Source organism: Haliaeetus leucocephalus, unplaced genomic scaffold (genome assembly GCF_000737465.1).
Source record: "Haliaeetus leucocephalus isolate CR32 unplaced genomic scaffold, Haliaeetus_leucocephalus-4.0 Scaffold555, whole genome shotgun sequence".
Taxonomy (NCBI): Eukaryota; Metazoa; Chordata; class Aves; order Accipitriformes; family Accipitridae; genus Haliaeetus; species Haliaeetus leucocephalus.
The window spans coordinates 17,891,489-17,910,824 of NW_010972991.1; the positions used below are offsets into that span (position 1 = coordinate 17,891,489).

Below are 19,336 nucleotides of genomic sequence, written 5' to 3' on the forward strand. Positions count from 1 at the left end.
CTGATTACAAAACTCAAGACTTAAATATTTTTATTGCTAAGTACAGCCACTTGTTCTCCTGTTTACCACAGTCACTTCAAAAGCCACACAAACCAGCAGTCCTTCCACGCACACAGAAAAAAACTAATTCTCTGTGCACTAAAAATTACTCCCTTCTTAATCATTTTAAAAACATACCCATTTATTTAATAATTAATTATTTTGATTCAAAGTGTTTCATGGCAAGCTAATATATTAGTCATTCACCTTTGCTGCTAAGCTGTATTGCACCAAAAATACTTAAATCTGTTTTGTATAGACCAGGGATAGTGAAGAAACAGATGGCCTGTAGTAGTTTACCTAAAAAATTTAACACTTTTTGTAAACTCATTTTAGCAAAGCTATTGCTGACCCGTTTATCTTGAAGACACTTACACTTCTTTATCACAAGAAGATACAACTCACAAAATGATATAACAAGTGATGAGTAAAAGTGTATTATCTATTGTACCATAAAGATATTTTACATTATATATATAGCGTAAAATATATTTTTATATAATTAACACAGCCTAAATAAAATCAGTATTGCCAAGTAACATGAACTTTGTTACTGAACACAAAGACATGCATTAAATTCTAGAGATTAAACATGTATACAACTATAAGAAAAAAAAGAGCAGCAAGTTTTAAATGTGCATATGCTGTCAAAACAAAATAGAACTCAAACAGTCTGGGTGAAGACCCACTTCAACCCATGCAAGTCTACAGAGTTCACACATCCATCTTATAAACACGAACTACATGCATGCAACCAATAAATTTTAACTTCTTAAAGTTCATAAACCTTTTTAAGGCTCTCAAGGTCTTCCAAAGAGTACTGATTATTCTGGTTTTCTGAAAGCAAGTCAAATAGTTGCTGAACCTGGTTTTTTTCATTTTTGCTAAGAAGGGCCAGCACCACCTGAAAAACAGATTATTTTATAATTAGCACAGGTTGATCAAAAATCATAGCATTTGACAGAGATAGAAAATCAGTGTATCATTTCCTTTTAAGATAGGAAAATTTCCTTTAGGTTTCTGTGCAACTTAAGTACACATTCAATCTAGGTTCTTACCTTAAATCTTTCTACTTTGCTCAAGTAGAAAAGGTGCTGATATACAAGGCCAGGATCTTTTCCAACTATATAACACTCCAACGACTGGATAAAAATCAAAAACATTTCTCCTTCAAGTTTGTTACTCAGCAGCACTGGCAATTTTTTTGGATCAGTAATTGTTAAAAGATCTGCACAAGCAGCTTTATCCTTATTGCTATTCACTGCGTTTATAATCTGACCAAAGTCGTAAGCATTAGATGGTTCAGAAATATGCAGTTTCTTAGAGGTCTTCAGTCGCACACTCTTTTGAACTGCTTCCTCAGAAGTAACATGATCAGTCACAACATCTTCTGATGTAGCAAACTGTCTCTCTTCCTGTTCATCACATTCAGCCACCTTCACAAAGAAAATGGCAACAAATCATTTTAATGTGGACACAGAGATAACCTGAAGCTTCACAAATTGCATGCATATATCCATCAACAACGTCACTAAATTAAAGTTAGCATTTTACTCTTCATAAAAGAAAGGCACCTATGTTCTTTTATGTCCTGCTTCCCCCCAGAATAGTACCTCTAATTCATCTTTAAAGGTTTGTAGTCAAAAGTGCATATTTTACATTTCCTTTCACTGCTTGGCACTCCAGTGTAGAAAGACAACTGAAGACCACTGGGAGAAAGCTAAGGAAGACTGTATACATATATTAAATGTGAAGTTGCAGAAGACAAGCAGAACTGAAGTCAAGTCACCAGATAGATACCCATGTTTCATTTCACTGCTGGGCCTTCAGAATAGTACAGGTATACAGTAGCTGTATCAGGTTGCCATTTGGAGTCTTGCTGTGAAAGGAGAAGCTCAGCATGGTCTAACTACCTGCACACCCACTTAACTTCTTCCGGTTTGCAGCCTGCATCAAGTTTCATGAATCAGTCGCTAGAAAATTAACCATGGGTTCAACTACATTTGCTAAAATCTATTTCAAGCTACCAAGAGTTGTGGAATTAGTATAAACTGACTAAAACTCATTGAATGGGGTCTCCTCAAAGGATGCCAAGTTTTTCAGGAAGTCTGAAGACACAGTATTGCATAGTAAAGGCTAGCTAGATTAGCCATTTTTGGAAAAGACTGCATTGGGCTTATAGACATTTTGTTCTATTTTTCAACAATCCTTAGTATCAAGAGAGAAATCTTGACTGCCTTTTATATAATTATAGCTTGATTAAAATGGAATAATAATGATAAATCCCAGTTTCTAAGTTTCCTTACTTTTCTTTGCCGTCTGTTTTCATAGAACTACCTTGTACTATAGCAGATAAGACAGGAAAGGCTCTCTAAGGGGGCAGCTGTAATTATGATAGCAAACATTAATGCTTCCTGCCCCACCCCTGGAAAAATTACCACTGCCAGTAATGTAGTTGGCTGGTCTCTGAACAATGCAGTGACTTCCCAAACCTCCTCTAAACACTCTCCAGGTGCCTTTGTCACAGCTCAGAGCTTAACTAACAGTATACCCGGCTTACACCAGTTACATAAAATCCCATGAACTCGTGACAATGTGAAGTGTTTCAATAAAACAAAATGCTTCTGTATTAATAACTGCAGTTTCCATTATACCACCATTTTGAAATTACATTATCAAATTACAGTATCACTGTACAGACTGGTAACTATGTGTTTTAACTATATATTGTAAAATGAAAAGGGAAAAAACCCCCAACATTCTTAAAGGACTAGCAAAGCTACAATCCAAAAATATCAGATGACTGAGAAAATCCTTTCATCGCCTAATTCTACCCAGCACTCTGCAAGGCTCACATTTTGATCCAGTACATAACATTACATCACATATTTCTTTATAAGATCCTGCAGATGTTTTATCCATACTCCTGCCCTTTAAGGTAGGATTTCATTCCTCAGACCAGTAACTTTACTACTAGCACAAGAACAGCCAGCACGCCTGCTGACAATGAACCTTTGCCAGCACAGCCCCACAGGCTTCCCGAGTAGCACAGGCTTTAAAAACAAAACTGCTATTTGACAGCTGCATTCTGTATTTCAAGGTATTTCAAAGTCTCAGCAGTTTTTGTTTACAAGGAGCATATCCTCAAGTTTAGTGCTATCTAAATGTACTTTTTCCATTTCTGCTGTGGTTCGGAATACACTTCAAAGCAGTCCAAGCTTTACTATAGAATGTAATGGACACTGAACATATCATATGCAAGAACCTTCCCATTGCCCTCAAAATATGTAAAATACAACCCCACCCCAAAAAACTGTAGAGCTAAGAAGTGCAAAACAAAAGCTTTAATATTATCTCCTCAAATTTGTGGCTTCTGTACTGTCTGCTTTTAAAAATGAACAGGTATACCTCTTGTATGGTTATTTTCTTCCTTTGCTTTTGTTGACTGCCAGCTACAGCACTGCTGTCAAGGTTAAGCAGTTGGGTTACCTCCTCTAGTTCCTTTTTTGCTTCAAGAACATTTGGATCTATTAGAAGTACTCTGTTGAAATCATCAACACTGGCTTGATAATTCTGTAATTAGAAGGGAAAATAATTTTTTCATAAGCACACCACTAGAAAAATAAATTTGAACTACCATACTGTCCTTTACAATTAAGAAAAATGAAAATGCTAGGATCTTGACATTAAGTAGACAAAAATAATCTAAATACAGACAGTGTAATTTCATTAGAGGGAAAAAAGAAAGCCGAGGATGAGTCTGAGTTAGTCTTCTGCGACTAAGTACTTCTGTATTAAATATGTAATATGAAATAATTTATTCTGAGAAACATATTCCCTGTATCAGAGAATAGATTATTGAAGATTGCTGCTTTTAGGTATAATTGCTTGCAGTGTAACACTTCTTCAAGATTAATATAATGTGAGTCCATCAACAGTCTGTGTACTTGCTTTGCCCATAAAAGAGAGTTAAAGTAAGCTTAGATTAAAAATATATCTAATCTTCCTGGGCTTCAATCCAACAGACCATCTCTTGCAGTTTGAGAAAGGAAATTTTTGGTAATACCTGAGAAGATTTGAATTATGTTATGAACTCTGGGATAAACAGCATTAGAAGGACAAACACATCCACAGAGTGGCACTAGGACACAGTTTCTCAGTAATCAGTCTTGTCATTTGTTTTTATTAAAATGTTTTAAAATGTTTTTTAAATGTTTTTTTTAAATGTTTCTATTTCAAATTTGATGAAGTTAATAGCATTAATTCTGAGGAAGACTGGAACATCGCACAGGAAAATCAAGACACTCTGAGGGCTGGATAATCAAAAATAAGTATGAAATGTAGCAGTTAACAGTAAAAGATCAACATAATTTCTTTCTGTGAGGAACCTAATATTTCTTCTGTTCCCAAGCAGTATCATAAGGTTACTGCAAGTCATTCATATTATCATGAAAAAAATCCTCAGGTACCTGCTGAGGTACTTCCTCAGCATCCCAACTGTAATAAAAGCACCAGTGTACAAGTCACTCATATTCTCTTTCCCACACGGAATATTTTGTTCAATACTGGTGACCAGTATTCAAGGTGCAGAGACACTGCAGTGAGTCTGTAAATGAACTGAAGTCTGCTACATCATGAAAGAAGAGTAAGAGAACTAGAATTATTTAGCCTCAGCAAATGTATGCAGAAAGGGGGCAGATTGCTTTCATCAGGGAACAGCTACTAATTAAGCTAAATCATTTGAATTACAGATGTGAAGATTCACAACTACAGAGAAATGAGATTCTGGAACAGACTTCTGAAAACGATCACAAGGGTCAGCAACCAACCAACGTTCCTGGATTTAAAAGTGCAGCCTGCCAGGCCAACAAAAATCATACAAGTTGTTTGTACCCAAAGCAAGAGGCTGTAAGAGGTGTGGTCCAGGGTCCTGTGTCCTATGTTACAGGCCTAACACATCACAGAAGCACGATTTTTTCCTGATCTTCCCTTAACTACATCTCAGTACCTCTATAAATAAATGTCATTTACCACATTAAATTCCACTGCAGCTTTTGTGGTTAAGTATCAGGATATTTATATACAAATAACATTTCCCAGCTTAGTTAGGTCTTTGCCAAACTACATGCCTCTAGCTCTTAAAATTTTTCATTAGAGAGTCATATGTCAACCTCCAATCACTTCTGTTGCTTTCTCTGGTTTTACAAATTGCTCATATCCCTGGAATTAGCAATAACGAAGGCATTAAATCCAACCACAACAAAACATTTTGGGAGTCCCCAGCTCAGACTGTTCTGAAGGAATCTGTGAAAAGTGTGTTTCAGGTTGTGTCTTCAGTAATTGAAAAATAGCATTTTTTCTAAGATATTCAAAAAAGCAGAAGTTATTTCTCCAATTCTTGACATTCTTCACTAGTGTGTAATTCCCTTTTTTTGACTGGTAGAATCACTATATACCTTTGCTTATATTTATACTAATTTTTTATCAACTTCAACAACATAAGGTTTCAGATGATTAATACCAGATAGCTTGCTGCAGTTACAGAAAAGATTTTACACAAAATAAAAGACTTTTCACCTTCTCTGAAAATTAATCAAAGCCAACTTTCAAAATTTCATAACTACTGTAACAGAGGAACAAATTTATCACAAACAAAAGATCCCATGGTTCCTATGACTTCCATTTGGATTGTAACATGGGATGAGAATAGGCTAGTATATTGCTAAACACAAAGAGGTTGCCCTCTGTTGATTTGTAAGCTGAGACAATCAGGTAATTTTTTGTTAAGGCATCAGACATACTGGAGGTCTGCGATAAGTATTCATTTGATGGACACTGCTGAAACTTGGTGGATGCTTGAGTCATCACCTCCAGTTATAAAGAGCAACATGGGAGAAAGCACTTAAGATTCTTGTTTAAAGACACTTGTAAAATTTAATATGAAGTAGATGATGATAGCTGCCATCATGAGGCAACAGAAGTGAGAAGCTGATAATTTAATACCAGGTAAGAGCTGACAGGTAGGATAAGGATTGCTATGAAAGAATTATGAAGTATAGAGGCTAATTAACATCATTGAAGAAGGGGAACCAACAGAGAGGATGGACAAAAGGAACAACATGGTTCAAGTGATGGAACATGAGATTTGCAGTCACATTCAGGATAGATATGAGCAATGTAAGTCTGCATTTATGACGATCAGGTACAAGGATACTCAAAAAACTGTGTAACATGAGCACAGTACAGACAACACCACCACTGTGTAGATAGAAAGGAAAAGTCTGAGCACCGACACTGTCCACAGAGTAAGTAGAATACTGACAAAGGTTCGTAATGTGTTTGGGGAAGGAAGAGCGAGAAAACGAAGATAATTAAAACCCTGGTTTAATATGACAAGCACTCAAATATGAGCAGATGCCAAAAGACAACCTGAGATTTTAGTTTAGACAGATGAAGACGGAGTTGGAGAGAATCCATTTGTGATCAGCAAAGATACAGTAAACACCTTCACAGAAAAAACAGACTGGGATACCCAGAAGAATATTAGAACATTAGAACAGAGTTGAAACTTGCTTAACCAATCTCCAGTCAAACCTCATTTATTCTAATACTCTTGTATTTTCTCAAATTATTACAAGTCAACATGCAGGTTTTTATGTTGCAAAAATATTTATGTAGTATCTTATGTATGCCTAATGCTCTACAAAGTAGTAAATCATCAGCACTGCATACTTTGTATTCTCCCATCGACTGCAACTACCTGATTGCCTTTGAAGAGGATAAGCAAGTTTAGAAGTGCTTAAGAATACCTGCCATGTTCTTTTTCCTCACCTGTAATCCTTTGTACGCTAGTGCTCTTCTATAAAAAGCTTTAATATTAGAATCTTCTATCTGAAGAACATGATCACAATCCTGCTTAGCCTCTTCATATTTATACAGTTTCAAGTAACAGAGAGCTCTAACACAGAAAAACAGAATACACTGCAATATAAGTAAATTCTACAGTGCTGTAGTGCCAACAGTATCTGACTCATAAATGTTAATTACAATACTTCACACAATTCAGTCTCAATGTGGTATTTTTTAAAGTACATAAAAACCAGTAAGTATTAATAACATCACTGGATGGATTTAGAGAGGGCCAATTCCTGCAATAAAAGTCAAAATTCAAGTACGACTAATGCTTGAAGTTAGGCAGATATGTAAGTATTTTAAAAGCAGAGCCTACATTAGTATAATATGATAGTATAGTGGTTGATATAGTATGGATTTTATACAGCCATTCTAGGTAAAGAAGTGCTCTAGATTAAATAAGCAATACTGCTTTCTGCACCTAATTATTACTTGGAAGTCTCCTATTCAAGTACTGGCCTAATCAAATCCTTCTTAGTTTGTGAAAGCTGATAAGATTACATCATAAAGAATTATGCTGCAGAATTAGGTCAACCTTTAAAATAATGCTGTTGTATGACCATGTTCCTACTTTCATTTTCTCAAAATGTACATTTTCTCTGAATTATTACTCTTCATATCTGAGATACTGCTACTACATGTTAGTTTTTAATTAAAATCATACCAGCATTCTCAAAAAATGCTGCAAAATGCTATGCTAATTATAACTTTTATTATGGCTTACTCTATTTATATAAAGATTTTAAGATATATATCAGTGACATCAATACTTGCTCCCCTTGGAAAATAACACAGTTTAACAAAAAATCAATTTTGTTATTAGAAACACTCATCAAGTGGGCAAAAAAAGTCCTTTTTTTACAACAGTGACTGAAGGGATGCAAAATCTCTATTTGCAGTGAGAAAGTATAACTACTGTTATCCCACAAGGCAGGGTTAGATTTTGGATCTTTTACCTGTTAGTGTAGATCGTACATTCCTCGTTATTTAACTTCATGCATTCACTGTATTTATTTACAGCTTCTTCATATTTACCCTTTTTTACAAAATCATTCCCTTCATTTTTTAATGTCTTGAACTTCTCCTCAGCTTTCTCACCTACATTACAAAAGGATCACAGTGTTACATAAGAAGGTCAGTTCATTGAGGGTAGCTGAATAATCTACCCAGACTAAGAATAAAAGCCTGGCAACGGGAGTATCTTTATTGGTCTACACATTGCCATTTCTGTCTCAGATCTCCCTGCTGCTCTAAGAAAGGCATAAACTACCGTATCTACATTTGGGACAACACATACTTCCCCATGCACCAGGGTAACTATTTTGCTGAAAATAATGGCATGCAACAGAGAGCTCTACGCTTTCACCTCCTGTCTACCCCTTCTGTGTGGTAGAAAGGGACTATGTATCACCACTGAGATACCAGTTGCATTTACACTGGTGGAGATTTAATCAGCAGGATTAAAGGCCTTCTAGATCTCCACCATCACGCCAAGGCAGCTGTAATTTGATCTAATATTCTTTCTGCAAGCAACTATCTATCACAATTACTATGCTAAACTGACAATGACAAACAAATCGTCACATCAGTAGGGGCTAGTGATACATCAGTAATATTCTGTTAATAGCTATTTATAAAAGATGCTTTGAGGAACCTGAAAACACCTAACTATACTTTTTTATCAATATTGTGTTCTTCCATAATTGTCTTTCCTTCTGAACTCCACATTTGTTGCACACGCTTCTGGGTTAGACTACAATTTTTAGCTATGTTTGCAGTGGAAAACCAATCCTGACTGCAGTTTCATGTCTCTGTTGTGAGCAAACAATAATTAGTAACGTAGCTCTAAGTAAATCATAATGGAAAAATCTACTTATTTTACCTTGCTGAAGAATATGAGCCCCTTGCCAAGATTCAGGTTTTAAACACTGTACATAACCAGATAATTTTAACCAGTAATTAAACTCAGTGAGTTCTTTTATAAACACATGGCAGTCTTCTCTGCCAGAAAACTACATGCGGACTTGGGGAAAAAATTAAGTAACAATGTGAAACCAGAACAGCCTTATGCAAGAAACACAACTAAATCATAACTCAAGTTGCAAGACACAAAAACCAAGAGACAATTGTTGCAGAAAAGCATCAGCCAACAGTAAGGTTTAACTACTGACTGAACATCATTGCTGGCACACCTCTGGCACCAGCTATGACTGTCGGGTCCCACTGATTTGGTACAGGCCCGACCGAAGAGGCAATCACAACCTTAGAGTCAGCCTTCAGTGAAGAAAACGGTTACACAGTCCTCATTTAGTATTTCTAAAAACAAAGCCTAACCAAAGCCCACCCTATCTGAAATGGATTGAGATGTGTTTTTCATCAAAATGCCGCAGAACGCACTTCATGAAGACAGTGATGGCCAGTTTCGTTAACTTGCATAACAGGCTAAACATGATCACTAGTGTTCTCAGAAGCTGCTTATCTGTGTACTTTTCACTATGATGATCTTCAAATTCTCTCTCTTAACAAAGTTACACAAGGTTATATAGATCCAAATTTGCTACTTAAAAGGTTTAAATACGTTGGTTATACATTGCAATAAAAAATCCAACAGGTTGTATTCTTTAGTAACAGAAAAACCCTGGAGTACAACCAGTATAACAGAAAGCACTTTTCAAGCTAAGCATTTATGTTTAGTATCAACAATTGTGCAAGGTATCAGATTTCTACTTAATTTTCAAAAAACCAAAAAGTTAAACCCAATTGCTGCCCAATCCTTAAGAGTCATAAATCAGTAATGACATGTGCTGACAACAACTGTAATGAAAATACTTGTCACTGGACATTTGAAAAAGTAGAGTAAAATTTTTATCAACTTAATTGAGCTTAAATTATATATCAACGTGCCTCATGTTTCTTAAATGAAAAACAATTTTCTGTAGCATTACTGAAGTTTAGTATGCACGACTATTCAAATCATATATAAACCACACTATTACAAATTTCTAGAACTACACCTTATTCTTGAAAAAAAATGTCCAGTTCGTACGTATTTATAAGTTGTTGGTTGTTTTACATCGGGTACAAATAAATCAATGCTATCTGAAAGATCATTTTAAAGTCATTAAATCCGTAGTGCCCAAGAGTGCAGATTATTTGAGGACATGTGTTATTGCAGTAATGTATTATGGACAGATACCCCTGTCACTGCTACATATTCGGCCAGCAACCTGCTTATGCATTGCAGCCTCCTCTGTGTTAATCAAGGGGAGATTATCTTCAGCCCTACTTTTCTTTATATTAAAATAAACTCAAAGGGGAACCAATTAATAGTTGAGTGAAAAATCATACAGTTAAGGCCTTTGCAAAAAGAATGTTTAATGTCAATGAAAACCAAATCAGAAAGGTTCCCTCACCTGATTTACTGGAGGAGAAAAAAGGAAACTGCAATGAAGGGAAAAAAATCAGGAGGAAAAAGTGTCCTAAAGGAGTTAAACACTCAGTGCTTATGTGTAAATAAGTCCAGAACTAACATCTTTGACAGGTGACTATTAAATGGCCCCTGTCAAAATTAGAATCCATCGTAAAAAAAAAATATTAAACAATCAGAAGTGTTCTTCTATAGCCTATTTCATTAACTACTGGCCACCTACAAGTCTACCCTTTCTATTCTGAAGAGCTGAGTAATGCTTTCATGAACAATTAAGCGACAGCTACAGATTATGCAGCTGATTATTCAGGTTGGGTGTTTGTTTGGGTGGCGTTTTTGGGGGGGAAAACCGTATTATTATCGTAGTATTATGTCAGGGCAACTACTGATTCTTGTGACAGGACTCAATATACTGCTGATGAGTATTTCTTCTGTATTTTCTTTTATTGTATATGACTTCAGAAATTACATGCTACAAACCACATGACTTGGCTTAAAAAAATTTATCATAACTGTGGCTCCCTAAAGCACATTAAACCCAATCATCTAAATGACCATCATCTGACTTGGCTTTTCACAAAGGTCTCTGATAAGTATTTTCTAAAGCAGTTTCTCTGACATTATTAAATTGTATTCCATTTTTCGATTATATATTTTTTATATATATTTGCATTAGCTATACATACGATTCATCTGCAACTGTTCTTCTCTGTTGACATCTGTAGTACTTCTTGGCTTATTCTCTGAAGTAAAGTTTCCTCCATCCCACCTGTGTAGCTGAGCAGCAACTGGGACAACTGGAATTGGTGGCAGTTTCTCCCTCCAACTGGGACCATCTTGATCAATTAAAGTCTTTGTTATCCTGAAAGAGAAAAAGCCGCACCAACGTGACTTTTCATATATTCAACTCACACTTTAATAACTTACACCCAAATTAAATAATGCAATGCTCCAATTTTTCAAAAAACAACTGAACAATTATCCTTGAGACTAATTTAAAAAAAGATTGTCACAGCAGTCAATGGTATTGCGCACATTTAAGATTTAGATTTTTTCCACTTTATTTAGAATATGCTAGCATTTAGAAGACAGGAAGCTGACTTCAGCATGATCTGTAAGTATTTAAGCAAATGACTGATTTTGCAACTAGGCTTTAAATGCTGCCTACCACATGCAATAAAGAAATAGGAAAAAAACCTGATGTATTTAGTTTACTTTTCTCAGCTATTCATAAGTGTTATTTGTAACAAGATTACAATATCCTCAGCCAAAGTGTGATACCTAAATTTGCCAATGTCTAATGAAACCTCTTGCACAACAATTCTCTAAATAACCAACGCAGGTCACAAAGCAGGTATTAAGTTGCATTTTGCAGAACAGTCAGAAATTATCAATCAATCATTCTTTATCCCCATTTAAAAATGCAAAGAACATATATAAAAACTGTTTAGTCTTTCTTAAACAAACACATATATATATATATAGGTCAACTATTTCTGTACATATTTCAATATATTTCAACACATATATATATAGGTCAACTACTCCTGTAGGTATTTCAATCCAAAATCCATTCAAGTGAGGGTTTCCTATTGCTGTGATACATTTTGAAGAAAGACATAAGTAACTATAATGAGTAAAGCCATACAAGACTTTATGGTTCCATTACAATTAAAAAAAAAAAAAAAAAAACCAAAAAACTGACAAACAAGTATTAATCAATTATGAGAATAATAGTGAGATAAACGCCTTATAATCTCAAAATAAGTTTAAGAGTCAAGTTCAACTGGTGATAAGCCTAATATCTGCTTTAACAAAGGAAAATTCTGAATTGAGTAGCAAAGGAAGTCACATTGATACTATAGCCAATAAACCTGAAATTTGCATATTAGGTGCATTTCCATCTAACACAGGTGTAAAAAACATACTACATGAATACACATACAAAAAAAATAAATTAAGACCCTTGAATGTGACATGAAGAATGAGATGGAATGAGCATAAATTACACAATCAAGTTTTCTTGCATAGTTCTGTTCTTTTTAAATATTTGAATAGCAGCCATAAAACAACAACAAAAAAGCTTTGGTATAATACTATGGCAACAGAGTCAGAGCACTCAGGACCAAATTCTTTTCCATTAGGGTCTGATAGAAAAACCAGTACAAGAAGCAGCACCTATTCTAATCTTCTTTATTGTAAAACAGAAATTACAAAAAAAAAATTAAAGAATATAAACTTAAAAAGGCTGTCTGTAGAGCTATATAACGTGTGATTTTATGTATTACATAATGCTGCATGAAACATACCATTTCTTGTATTTTTTAATTGAAAGTAAAATTCCTCATATACGCAGTATCACATTTTGCATTATTATCTAGTTGCTTTATTTGTTTTCTAAGAGAACAAGAAGAGTATTTGTTTATGTGTTAGCTACATATGCCCTTTCAGGGGCCCTCCTCTACCTGTATCAGTCCTAAGCAGTATTTTAAAGGACATACCAACAAAGCAGCTTGTCCAAGTTCTCTTTTGCTCTAATTTTACTAAAACTTTAGGTTTTTAATGATAGCCTGAATTCAATTGTTAAGAAAAATGTGGCACACCATCATAAATTAAACGGCCCTAAGATTTACTCAGGTTATTTTATCAGAGAACAAAACTGTGCCCTTCATATTAAAAAGTCAATTCATTACGTTTAGGTACTTCCCATAGAAAGTAACAGAATAATTCTACAGTAAACCACGGTCCCATTGACTTCCTGTTTAATTTTTTGCCTTTTATCATAATGGGCTTAAAAAGTTGGGAGAAAAAACCTCATCTAATTCATCAAAATCAACAGAGAGAATCCTGTAGTATTTGACAATCAACTGACTTCTTGTAATATAATAATCTAAGCATAGCCTTTTGTAAAAATGCATACCTGTGTGTCATGGTTAGTTTAAATAGCATGGGTATTTAATGAAAAAGCTGGGACAAATACACTCATTCCCCACCACCAACACCCTAACTTGACCCAACAACCCTGCACTTTGGAGTTTATCACAAATGTATTTGTACAGTACAATACTCATACTGGACTTTGTAATAAAAGCTCCCAAGCTATCTAATGCAATTTGCTACCTGATATTAAAGGAGTTAAGACAACTGGAATGAACCTTGAATTTAGTAAATGGAAATGCATAAACATATTGCCCCACATTAGAGCTTCTGTATTTCAAACAGTGAAAAGCAAGTAATAAAGCACTCACTCAAGAGGAAATTAAAATACACAAAGTAGGAAATTCATTGATGTTCACAAAGCTAGGAAAATGCTATTAATTAAAAGTGTGTTTGAAATGTATTTTCCTGTGATTTGGCACACACCATTAAAAGAAATAGTCCTTCCAATTTATCTAAAAATCACCTCAGGATAACCAATAAAAGACACAACTCAATATCATCTAATCAACATTATAAACACTCAAATAAGTGTTTATGCTTGTTTTCACTTGACATTTCATAAAAATATGTACTTATGTTCTTAATTGTTTCATTTTGATTGCAAAATGACCAGGTAAAGTCTTTATATTATCAGGTAAAGGCCTTATATGAAAAATTCTACTTGCCTTTTGTGTGAGAATTAGCAAAAATATCAGACTGAACACCCATTCGATTCTAAGATTTCTGGAAAGGCTGCTTTGTTAGGTAAGTAGAGAAAGACAAGGCTTAACACAATTTACCAAACCCACCCTCAGACACAAGTAGGATTATAAGTTTTTCCTGTCAGCTTCCTACAGCACCACCGATTTCCTGCAGGAACTTAAAAACAAAGAAATCCTCCAATAACAGCCAGTTGTTAAGACCTGATATTCCTAATATAAAAAAAATTAAATTACATTTTGGGGTTGTCCCTTTAAGTTAAAAGGCAGTAGAGGAACTATAATTTTTTGTTAAAATTCTTTTTTTTAGAAGGTCTGCTACTTTGGAAATAAAAATGAATACTTCCGTAAACAATTTCAGTTTAATTCATAAATGATAAAATATTTAAAAATAAATTATAGTAAAAGTTCAATTATGCAGGAGGTTTATGTTTTAGAAACTAAGAATTTGCAAGCAAAAATGAATTACCAGCAGAAGAGAAGAAGGAAGAAGCAGCTGAAATAAGGTGATGGGTTGCCAGGGAGGAAAGAGTAATGAGCAGTGAAGCTAAAAACATAAGGAAGGCCTAGAGAGGAGAAAAGGAAGAGTGTTAAGGGGAAAAAGGGAAATAAGCTTATTACTAAGCAAGTTACAAGTCAAGGAGAAATATGAAAAGAGTATCTGCAGATAAAATAAGCCAAGAAGATTTTAAAAAGGTATAATAATCACACAGATACCAGGACGAGCAGTTATCTCACCAATCCAAGTGCTCTATTATTGGTGTAGATACAGGAGATCAGTAACGATTTGTTGTGTTATCAAAAATAACACTTCTAAGAGGAGGTGATAAAGTGTCATCTCCTTTGGCCACCTCTGGTCAAATAAGCGGAATTTAAAGATATTATGGATTTTTAAATGAAGTAATAATGTAAGTGCTCATGGCCTTGCCTTAAAAAGAAAAAAGGTACTAGATTCCATTGTTAAAAGTCTCATGCATGTGGGTTCCTGCTCAATGATTGATTAATGGCTGTTCTGCTTTCATAAATACTTTTTTTTCCCATTAAAAGAAAAAAGAGAAGAAAAGGGAATGGACAATCCTATCATTCATGCACTTAAGTACTTACTATATGCTAATGATAACACTATTACAATAGTGTGTATACACTAATTTTACACTATTAAAATATAATTATAGAAATTGAGATGTCTCTCTTGGCAGCAAGAATTAATGTTGGAAGTATTAACACTTAAGTTAAAAATAACATTCAATTATATTTTTTACATCTCTAAGCTTTGTATCTGACCACTGTATCAAGCTACTTCAGCGTTTCTACAATGGCAGCATACTGAAGCTTTCACACTTAACATAAATCTCCAATTACCACAGGAAGACTGCTAATATGAAAAGGAAACAATGTCGGAGAAAAGGTATGGACTCTAAAATATAACTTTATGTGGTATCAAATACAAGTTAGGAAAGAAAACAAGTTGAAGCACCAGGAAAAAAGAGCCTATAAAATATTACATTTTTAAAACAGAAAGCGACCTACTGCTGGCAGAGGAAAACTGTGAAGCTATGGGAAAACAACTGAATGAAACAGCCAGACCTATAGTTATAATGCACTAGTGACAACCCTGCCTCTGAGGGATACAGAACAGAGGGAGCAATGTAAACCAAACAAAACTGAATTCTACTTTTCTATTTGGACTCGTATCAGAAAATTCGTAGGTGGAGTTACCTATTAGCACTATCATTTGCTGCTTGGATGCTGCTGTCTATTTGTAGGACTGTTTTATAATCAACGTATGCCTGTCGATACCGCTCCATAGACTCATTTGCCATTGCTCGTCGTAGAAGAGGCTTAAGGGAAAATGGCTGAAGCTCCAGAGCTCTGGAGAAAACAAAAGAAAAATGCAGGATTGAAACAGAGTAACTGAAATAATATTAATAAAACTATTTTATGATATACACAATTATACATAACAACTTTGTGATTTCAGATGGGCCTTACAGTAACATAACCAAGGAAAATGGGACTAGGTGGTTTATATTAATATCCTAAATGACATGGAGTTATGAAATTCTTAGTGCTTTTACTACAACTTGCTCTACTCGCATCCCTATCTTCCATCTGGCAAACTGCTTTCATGACCAAGGAAAGACCAATGTAATGACAGCTGTTTAACAGCAAAAGCTATTTTTCTTAGGTCATGCCTAGATCTACGGGGATTTCAAGTATAAGGTGCTTTTGCCTACATGGTTTTCAGTTCTTCTTCCTTACATGGAAGTATACACTTAAAAAATACACTTAGTAAGACATGAATATACACCTGTCTTTTTTTGGCTTTTAGGTTTTTGCCTTTCGTCTGTTTACTCTTCTGATTGTGTGCCTGGTCAACACTGATCTCAACCCCTGACACTGCAATCAGAACTCCTTCCAAACACCACGCGCCTTTCCAGCAATATGAAGAAGCAGTCCATAATGACTTTATTTATTAAAGACTACCTTTTATAAGTCAATGATTCTTGCTAAAGAGAATGAGAGATAAACTTTGAAATACTGAAATTAAGATGAGTCAAGATTAGATTGCACGGAATCATAAAGGAATTCAGGCTGAGAGGTCCCTAGTACAACCTTCTGCTACAGGTAGGGTTAGCTCTGAGATCAGACAAAGTTGCTCAGGGCTTTATCCAGTTGGGCCTTGAAAACCTCCAAGCGAATCTCTGCAAACATCTCTGGACAACCTGCTGCAACGCCCCGCACTGTTCATGGGGAAAAGGTTTCTCCTAATACACAGTCGGAACCTTGTGTGGTTCCATTTTTGCCTGTTGTCTCTTTCTTGTCCTCCCACAATGCACTGCCAGAAAGAGCCAGGATCCATCCCCTGGATACTCTCCTCATAGGTACTGGCAGGCTGCTCTTAGGACCCCTGAAAGCCATTCTCCTCTAAGCTGAACAAAGCCAGCTCCCTCAGCCTCTCCTCTCCAGGCAGGTGCTCCAGAGTTCACAACCACCTCACTGACACTTCACTAAACTTGCTCCAGTTGATCACTGTCTGTCTTGTACTGGCGAAGCCAAAAACTGACACAGTTATCATAGATGTTGTCTAACAAGTGCTGAGTACAAGGGGATAATCAGTTCCCTCAATCCACTGGCTGTGCTCCTGTTTGTAAGCCCAGGAGGCTGTTGGCCTTTGCTGTGAATTGACTTTGCACCATTACTCCTCCTAAAGCTAGAGAAAGAATGATTTCTACAATAAACATTTCAAATTTCCATTTCATAAATATTTCCAGTGTTCCATTTCTCTTTACGTTGCTGAATTCATTTGAAAAATACAACAGCACACATCATCATAGCCCCTACAAAATCTCTGCAAACATGCTTGACATTCTGTAACTTAGGAGAGTATTAATGCAATTTCAGGTTCCTAACATCAAGAATGAAGAAAAAAACAACAATAAATAAATTCAGGGGAAGATGACACTGCTTGAAGAATAGCATCAGTGGGAATGGAAAACCACATTTCGAGGGTAGAAAGCAAAGATAATACAGCCAGGGACCAAACCACTACAGTACTAAATAAATTACCATTAGTGCATAGGAACCCTATTTCACTCTCTGCAACAAGAATCACAGGCACTCCAAATCAGAGTCTTGAGACAAACACAGATCCAACAGAGGGTTTTTTCTATACTTCTAAGCCCTAAAGAGCTAAAACTTAATGAAAGATAAATGTTCGATACTTATTTTTATATCGCTAATATAACCACTACACCATTTTTTACTCTGAAATCAAGTAACCTATTTGTAGATCATCCTTTATGTTGTATTGCCTAGAGAAGATTTACTTGACATTGCCTAATTCACATGTGTTTGCAGTTTTGCAGTTCTGCTTCCCAGTCTAAATTATTTCTGCTTCTCTTGTGTTCACTAAGCATCACAGGTCCTTGTGTATCCAGAAAATATGCATGACAGTAAGGACACTATCATTAAGTAGTAAGAAAATAAGCTTCCAAATGGTAAGAACACAAGACCCAAAAACTTTGTATTATTGATTTCAGTTGAAGTCCTACATACTTCAAACCCCCTGGATAGAAAAATGTGATGGCTGTTAAGTATGCTATCTTGTTTTATCAGCCAGCTATCAATGGTCCTGCATCTATTTTAACAAAATATTGTTAACAAGTCAATTTTTTTCAGATGACATTTTCAGAAAACTTTTCTGTCAGGTAGAATATATACAGTAAGTCAAACATTTAGTTAATACAAAGGTACATGCATATTTTTAGTTTTGGGGTTTTTTTTAACAGTTGTGTTGTGCTGTAAAAATCCCCAACTGATTAATTAGTATGATTTCTGTCTTGGGATCTTTTTTTGCACCTTAAGCCTCACTCTTACTAACCCCATCTACAAAAATATAAAAAAAGACATCCAGAAATACAGTAACAATTGAGTGTAAGGCAGTGTTTGGAAGTTATTGAAGGTGTCTGATCTCCTCTAACTCCTGTATCCTTAAAAGCCACAATAAGCAGAAAGGATTTTAGCTCAATTCCTGAACAGCTGTAATTACTGTTTATAACTATGCCAAGTATGTACTAAAAAACCACAAACAAAAACAACAAACCAAACACAGAGAACACACGTATACACCATACATATGCTTGAAAGCAATTTCCAACACTGTGATAAGCATCTGGGTTAACAAAGCTTTCATGACTAAAGAGCATCATTGAAGTAAGCCTGCTTTTATATTTAAAATGTTAATCTTGCTATGTATTTCTGTGTACACAAGAAGCCTAAAAACTGCTCTCACACAGTACGATAGTAAGTTAAAAGTTACTCCTTCTCTAGGTTCCATGTAATTGTTTACATAACTGACAAAGATATCTGTCATTTAGACAAGGAACCAGACTTTACTGAAGATTGTTCTAAGTCAAACTGCAATAACAATATATCATTTAAAATGTTTAATCATCATCAAGAATGTTGTTGCTCTACATGGGAGGTTGCAATTTACCTGTTACAGTCCTCAATGCAGTCAGCGCAATTCCCTTCTTTGAGGTAACACGCAGCTCTGTTTGAGTACAAGATACTTAAATCATCTGGACTTTGTTCTCCTAAAAGAAGTTACAATTAAAATCAAAGACTAAAATGACATTCAAGAATTAAAGACTTGTACGCTCTAAGTTGCACTGCAGTGATGCAGTCTGCTGACAATGCAAAGCTGTAAGCAGCTTTCCTTTATCATGTCACCTAGAATATGTAATTATTCAAACACATAAATGCAAGCAGCTCTGCCCCAAGAAGTTAAAATATTATTTCACTCATCTTCCTACAT

General features: G+C 35.2%; 1 protein-coding gene across 1 annotated transcript in view; it reads right to left on the reverse strand.

The window, feature by feature from the left end:
• Nucleotides 1–811: 811 nt before the first annotated feature.
• Nucleotides 812–19,336, reverse strand: part of SPAG1 (sperm associated antigen 1) — a 44,262-nt gene continuing 25,737 nt past the window's right edge. Inside the window, exons 9-16 of the mRNA XM_010577138.1 lie at nt 19,016–19,115; nt 15,736–15,888; nt 11,096–11,240; nt 7,908–8,035; nt 6,871–6,997; nt 3,448–3,612; nt 1,098–1,475; nt 812–943 (exon numbers count right to left, since the gene is read on the reverse strand). Coding sequence (XP_010575440.1) covers nt 812–943; nt 1,098–1,475; nt 3,448–3,612; nt 6,871–6,997; nt 7,908–8,035; nt 11,096–11,240; nt 15,736–15,888; nt 19,016–19,115 — 1,328 coding nt within the window. The remainder of the gene's footprint in view (nt 944–1,097; nt 1,476–3,447; nt 3,613–6,870; nt 6,998–7,907; nt 8,036–11,095; nt 11,241–15,735; nt 15,889–19,015; nt 19,116–19,336) is intronic.